Source organism: Gracilinanus agilis, unplaced genomic scaffold, assembly GCF_016433145.1.
Source record: "Gracilinanus agilis isolate LMUSP501 unplaced genomic scaffold, AgileGrace unplaced_scaffold13469, whole genome shotgun sequence".
Lineage (NCBI taxonomy): Eukaryota > Metazoa > Chordata > Mammalia > Didelphimorphia > Didelphidae > Gracilinanus > Gracilinanus agilis.
In genome coordinates this window covers 1,380-8,167 of record NW_025344108.1, presented here as the reverse complement: position 1 = coordinate 8,167, position 6,788 = coordinate 1,380, and the positions used below count along the sequence as shown (strand labels likewise).

At 57.5% G+C, this 6,788-nt stretch overlaps 1 protein-coding gene across 1 annotated transcript; it reads right to left on the bottom strand.

The window, feature by feature from the left end:
- Positions 1–4,417: 4,417 nt before the first annotated feature.
- On the bottom strand, positions 4,418–6,449 carry SLC10A3 (solute carrier family 10 member 3). The gene has a single exon (XM_044683133.1). It carries the CDS (start codon positions 6,020–6,022, stop codon positions 4,631–4,633), a length of 1,392 nt encoding a protein of 463 aa, XP_044539068.1. The 5' UTR covers positions 6,023–6,449; the 3' UTR covers positions 4,418–4,630.
- Positions 6,450–6,788: the final 339 nt, after the last annotated feature.

Sequence of the window (6,788 nt, the reverse complement as noted above, 5' to 3'; positions counted from 1 at the left end):
ACCCCAGCCCGCCGGGCCAGCCAATCGCCCCAGCCCTAAGGAGCGCGCCACCGATTCCCCCCCCCACGGGGGAGGGGAGCAGCTCGGGGCAGGAGGGAAGGGCGGCTCAGGGTTTTCGGGACGCGGCGGCCGTACCTGAAGGCTGCATTCCCGGCCCTGGAGCGCCTTCACAGTGAGCTGCATTGCGGCGGGAGCGGGGCCGTTAAAAGCTCCCAGCGGACTCGCACCGCACCTCCGTGCCCGCTACCTCAACTTCAGGCTCGGCCGGAACCAACAACCAGCGAGAGGGGGACCGGGGCTGGGGTGGACCGGAAGTGAGGAGCCGAAGGGCTGGCGATGTGCACGGGCGCCCTCTGCAGGCCCGGAGGGCGGGGAGCTGCGGCCGGGACCCCGCCCCGCAGGCGCAGGGCCAATCCGTGCCCTCGGAGGAGCCCACGTGCCTGGCGAGAGCGAGCTAGCGGGCCAGGAGGAGAACCCGCCGAGAGTAGGGACTTCAGCGTCGCGGGGGGGAGAGCCAGGAGGTTGGGGGCCGCTGGGAGTCTGGGGAGAGCCCGTGCGGCTGAACGGGGAGGCTGGAAGGCAGGCTGCGAGCGGCTGGGGGACGAGTGAGGAGCGGAAGCCGAGCCAGTGAGCACAGACAGCTTCATCGGACTTGGACGAGGGCGGGGGGCCCAGAAACCCCGGATTAGGTAGCCTGAGGGAATGAGACTCTGTGCTGGGGGCCGTCGCCCAGGAGCCAGTAGAGAGGACGAAGTTGCAGGGGAGGGAGGCCCAGAGGAGAATGAAAACGAGGCGGAGCTGCTGGAGAAGACAGGATGGAGGGGCGGAGCCAGGCCTGGGAGGGAGGTCCTGGGTTCCAGGATCGCCTCGGAACACCCTGGGACCCTGGGCGAGTCGCTTAACCCTCGTTGGCTATACCCGAAATGAAAAGATGCTGGCCACGTGGGAGGAAGGCGATGGAAAATCTGGGCCGCATACAGTGGAGGTCTGCAGAGGCAAAGCCAAGGATGCTTTTTGCGGTGGGCCGCTGGGCCCCAAGGAAAGCCACCGCAGGACCCGAGCTTTCCGATTGTGGTACTGGAGAAGACCTGTAAGAGTTCCTTGGGGGCAGCTGGGTGCCTCAGTGGGTTCAACTCTGGCCGCAGACACTTCCCAGCTGGGTGACCCTGGGCAAGTCACTTGACCCCCATTGCCTAGCCCTCAGAACCAGTACACAGTATTGACTCTAAGATGGAAGGGAAGGGGTTCCTTGGACAGCAAGATCGAATCAGCCAATACTTAAAGAAACTGAAGTGGGGCACCTCAGATAACAGGGCCAGGCACCCAGAAGTTCAAATGAGCGGAACCCCTATTTATTAATCTATTGCCTAATCTACATAGCTAGCTGGCCAGGGCAACCTTCCTAGTGAAGGCCGCCGCGCCCCCCCCACCCCCCACATGAAATTAAAACGCAGTTTTATAGGGTTAAGGCTACAAAGAGAAGAATGTTCATTGCATAGCCTTGAAGCAAACTCTTTATCATCTGAAGCCAGTAGTGCGGCTTCCCAGTTATCTCTTACCCTGGGCTGTGAGACAGCCGCAGGGAGTTATTTTCTCATGTGAATGTTATTTCTGAGCTGTCTGGCCTCCACGGGAAGGCTCACTCTGGATTTCTGCTTTTCCCCAGGGAAACGACACAGGTTTTCTGGACGATGACTTCGTTTACCTCACTTCAAAACTCTGACTGTTCACTAGAAGAATAGAGGGCCGCTAGGCGGTGTGGGGGATAGAGCCCCAGGCCTAGAATCAGGAAGACCTGAGTTCAGATCTGGACTTCACCTCCGTTTGCCTCAGTCTCCTCATCTGTCAAATGAGTGGGAGGAGAAAATGGTGAGCCACTCCGGTATCTTAGCCACGAAACTCAACTGGACTCTTCGCACAGTTGGAACCGCCTGAGGAAACAACTGAAGGACCATTGGAGGAAGCTCAAATACTCTGACCCCAGAGTGAGAGGGGATGCCCCAGGACGAGATGGAGAGCTAGTGTCCTGGAAGTGTAAGAATGAAAAATGACGAGGCTGGTTGTGGCTCGATAATTTATTAATCGAAGTAATAGTAGGAAGAAGAGGGGGACGAAGGAGAGCGGGAGGGAGGTACTTAGCTTTTCTACTTTGTCGCCACAAGCCCCTACTTATTAACCTTTTTCTAACATTGTGGCACCTCCAGAAACAGACCGTGGTGGGTTTCTTCCTTTGCCTGGGGAATCACTCTGCTGTCTCGCCATAGTTTTGACTCTCATCGCTTCTTAAACGGAAGCAAGAAACCTGAGCATAGACAGGCTTTGGGAATCAGTGGAGGGCAGAAGGACCTGGTGTGTCCAGAGGGTCACAAAGAGGCAGACACAAATAAATGGCTGAACAACACTCATATGACACTTCTAAGGTTTTCAAAGTGCTTTGCATGCTATCTCATTTGATCCTTACCACAATCCCGTGAGGTATGTATTTTATAGATGGAGAAACTGAGGCCCAGGAAGGTTTGAAGTCACTTGTCCAGGGTCAAACAGTTCAGTGTCTGAGTTAAGATTCAAACTCGGGTCTTCCTGACTCTAGTCCAACACTGTCCACGGAATCAATCACCTGACAATGCAAGCCTTTCCAATTCCAGGTACCAAGATTCACCCCTACGCCCATTTTAAGAAGCCCTACCTACCACTCCCCTGATGGGGCCGTGCCCTAGCTCTAAATTCGGTTTGGTCTAACAGGTTCGAGGAGTTTTTGTTTGTTTCAAATGCAATTGGCTCAGGGCAGCGAGGTGGCTCATTGGAGGAGGTCCTGGGATCGAGTCTGACCTCAGACACTTCCTAGCTGGGTCACCCTGGGCAAGTCACTTAACCCCCATTGCCTAGCCCTTCTGCTCTTCTGCCTCGGGACCAATACTTAGCATCGATGCTTTTTCTTTTTTTTAAAACCCTTACCTTCCGTCTTGGAATCAGTACTAAGTTAAATGACTTGCCCAAGGTGACCCAGCTAGGGAGGCATCTGTGGCCACACTCGAATCTTGTCTCTGCACCTGGCTCTCAATCCACTGAGCCACCCAGCTGCCCCACTGAGTATCCACTCTAAGCCAGAAACCAAAAATGCAGTTGGCTCTGGTGAACCATCAAAATCCAATAAAGATGGGGGCAGCTGGGTAGCTCAGTGGATTGAGAGCCAGGCCTAGAGACGGGAGGTCCTAGGTTCAAATCTGGCCTCAGACACTTCCCAGCTGTGTGACCCTGGGCAAGTCACTTGACCCCCATTGCCTACCCTTACCACTCTTCTGCCTTGGAACCAATACACAGTATTGACTCTAAGACGGAAGGTAAGGGTTTAAAAAAAAAAAAAAAAAAAAAAAATCCAATAAAGATGAGTCAAGGACAAACATATCCAAACAGGACTCTCCTCCCACAGGCAGAAGCCTGGCCAGTCCTCCTGCCCTTGGAATTGAAGCCTGTCCTACTAGCTGGGGCTGGGCTGGCCCGCATCCTCGGGCACCCTGAGGTCCTGCCCAAGCTCCCACTACACGTCAGCTATGGAGGCCGGGTGGGGCTTTGGTCCCAGGTGTGGGCAGAGGCAGGCACAGGCTGACCTCACTGCGAGCTCTCAAGGCGGTGTCACCCGGCCTTACAGAGAGGAAGCAGCCTGTCCAGAGTGGGGGGCAGGCAGGACGGGCCCTTCAAGGAGTTGGTAGGGCGAGAGTGGTGCCAGCTGGTTGTTCGGCTCTGCCCAGAGCTGGCCGATGATTCTCCTCGCCCCGTGGCTTGTCGAACCCAGCCCGGCTGGATAGCTGTCATCCTCCACGCCGTCGCAATTACTGGAGAAAGAGAGGACCCGAGCAGGTGCTCCTCTCCTAAGGACAGGCCCCGCGTGACCTTTCTGGCTCCTCCATAAGAAAGCGTGGGGGGAATACCCAGAGGCCTGAACAAAATGCCAACTGCCTGGCCTCCTTTCCCCCGTGGGTCCCCCAAAGCCCCCAGATGGCTGGGCCTGGGACAGAAGTCCCAGTAGACAAATAAAGCTGCCTAGGGCATAAGCAGCAGCTCACCGGGGGCCGCCTGGCCCCATAGTCAGGAAGATCACCTTCCTGAAGTTCCCAGAAGTTCCGGTCTGGCCTCGAGCCGTGTGACCCTGGATCTCTGCTAAGAAAACTCCAAACGGGGTCACGGAGAGCCCGATGACCGAAACGAGCGAACCGGCGGCAGCAGCAGTGGAACGAGGGCTCGCCCCGGGGCTTCTGGCGGCCCAAGAGGGGTCCCCGACCCCAAACGGCCAGCTTTGTGTGCTGGAAGCTTCGGCCGAGTTGTTCTGCTGCCCGCCCCTCTGAGGAACTACCACGGCTACCATTAGCTTGGCCCGGGCCCCTTCCAAATACAAGACAGCAGAGCATTTTCATCGCTCAGAACTTTGTTCTTTCTTTATTCAAATATGTGATGGAAGCCATCTCCCCACCCCCAAACCCCTCCCCTTGGCACTGAAGGCCATAGCTGGCAGGAGTATAAAAACATCGGTAAAAAAAAATAAGCCCAGACTTTGGGTGTATAGTGCATAGAGACTGAAGGCCTTTGGTATCCGGTAACTCATGACGAGGGCCAGAGGGGGACAGGACAAGCCTTAGGTGGTGGAGTAGAGGCTATTGTAGGCCAAGTGCCCGATGACAAGGGCCAGCATCTCAGAAGTGCTGCTGAGGGCCACGATGAATGGCGCCTGGGAGGCTTGGTCGGCCTGCAGGTGACGGAAGGACAGCTGAAGGACAGCGAGGGCCAGCAGGCTGTTCTGGATGCCCACTTCGAAGCTGACTGTCCGCTGGTAGGGCACCGAAAGCTTGAGGCAGGCCGCGAGAGCGTGGCCCACCAGGAGGCCAGCCAGGGGCACCGTGAGGCCCGCGAGCACAATCGGGAGCCTGACGTCGGCCAGGATGAGGGCCCCCATTCTGCAGGCCAGGAAGAGCCCCCCTAGGATGAGGACGACACTAAAGGGCTTGATGACCTTGAGCAGGATTCTGGAGACCCGGGGCATTTTGTACTTGATGACCATGCCTGTGGAGATGGGGATGGCGATGAAAAGCAAGGTCAAGAGGATCTTTGAGAAGGGAATGTGGAGCGTCTCGTGGACGCTGAGGAGGCGGCCGTAGATAGCCGAGGACAATGGCATGAAACCCGTGGCCGCCACTGTGGAGATCAGCGTCATGGAGATGGCTAGAGTCACATCCCCACCGAGAAGCAGGCTGAATAGGTAGCTGCCCCCCCCACCAGGGGTGGAACACGTAATGATGAGCCCCAGGGCTAAGGCCTTGGGCAGAGTGAAGACCTTGGCCATCAAGAAGCCATAGAGGGGCATGAGTAGAAACTGGCCCACGATACCCAGCAGCACGGGGTGGGGGCTCTTCATCAGCCCCTTCAGGCCCTCCAGTTCCACCTTACAGCCGAATGCACATTTGTTGACAAAGACGAGAGGAAGCAGCATGTAGACTATGGGGCTCTCGGAGAAGCGGCCGAGCCCACCCTGGCGGGCGTCGTCGTCTTCGTCGTCGTCCACGGGAGAGACTTTAATGAGAAAATCCAGTCGCTCTTCGATCAACGTAGGCTCTCTCTGGAGGTCGAGCAGCTGAATGTGAAGCGGCGCCAGTCCTGCCAGTCCAGACTGGATGCTCACCACAAAGTGGCTGTTGTCCCAGCTCTGGGCAGTCACGTTCTTGATGCTCAGTACCTCGGTGTCCAGAGAGGTGACGCTGAGGACGGGCTCCGATACCGTTCGGTTGTTCCGGCCGGGGTAACGACTAGACACGACGATGATCCCTTTGGTTCTCTCTGGAAACTCAAACTCCAAAACCGAGTCTTCCCCGATGCTCAGGTAGCTGCTGCTTGGGAGGGGGGTCTTGGACACCGGTTCTCCCCGAACCCCGCAGAGCAGGCCAGAGAGCAGCGAGGCGAACAAGAGCATGTCTACGGGAGACGAGCAGACAGAGCTTTCCGCAGTGCTGCCATTCCTTCTGCCTAATGCCATCCCTGCTCGGGGTCTGGGGCCATTCACTCAAGTAAGTGGTAAGAGGGAGGAGGGTCGCCTCACTCTCGTGGGGCTCAGCGGTGCCTCCTACCAAGTGTCGGTGGTCATTGTGGAACGGCTCTGTGGCCGTCGGCAATTCTCTTGCTGCGGCGATGACAGCACGACCTTGCCTGCAGAGAGAAGAGACGGAGAAGCGTGAGAGGGAGCTACAGGTGGGGTGAGGCAGGGAGCCTAGACGGAAGTGCCATGGAAGAATGCCAGCCTAGAGAAGCAAAGGGCAAAGGCGGTCACTTCTCTCCGAAGCCCGTCACCACTCTCCAGGGCTTCGTGCCCTCATCAGACACGACACCGCATACCTCCAACTACCCTACCGAGGAGTGCCACCAAAGCCCCGGATGGCCCTGGAATCTAGCTCTGCCCTGGCCTCAGATGGAGAGGGCGGTAGCCGGCCACCCCGCGCCCAGTCCAGAGGAGCCGCCTCCCCACCCCTCCACCTCCTCCTCCTCCTCCAAGAGGGCTTGATCATTCTGGGCCTCGTGAGCTGCTGTTCGCATGCATACAGGAGACAGAGAGCAGGAAGCTTCCTCCCTGGGGAGGGCAGCACAGTACTCGTCCTCTGCACCTTCCTCCTTCCGGCCCTGCACTGCCTACATTTAGTCGTCGTGTGACGAGAGAACAGTGAAGGGGACGCTGGCGAGGTCAGTCTAGCCAGGGACTAGGGTGCGGGCAGGAAATAAGGGAAAAGGTGGGAAATTATGAGGCTCTG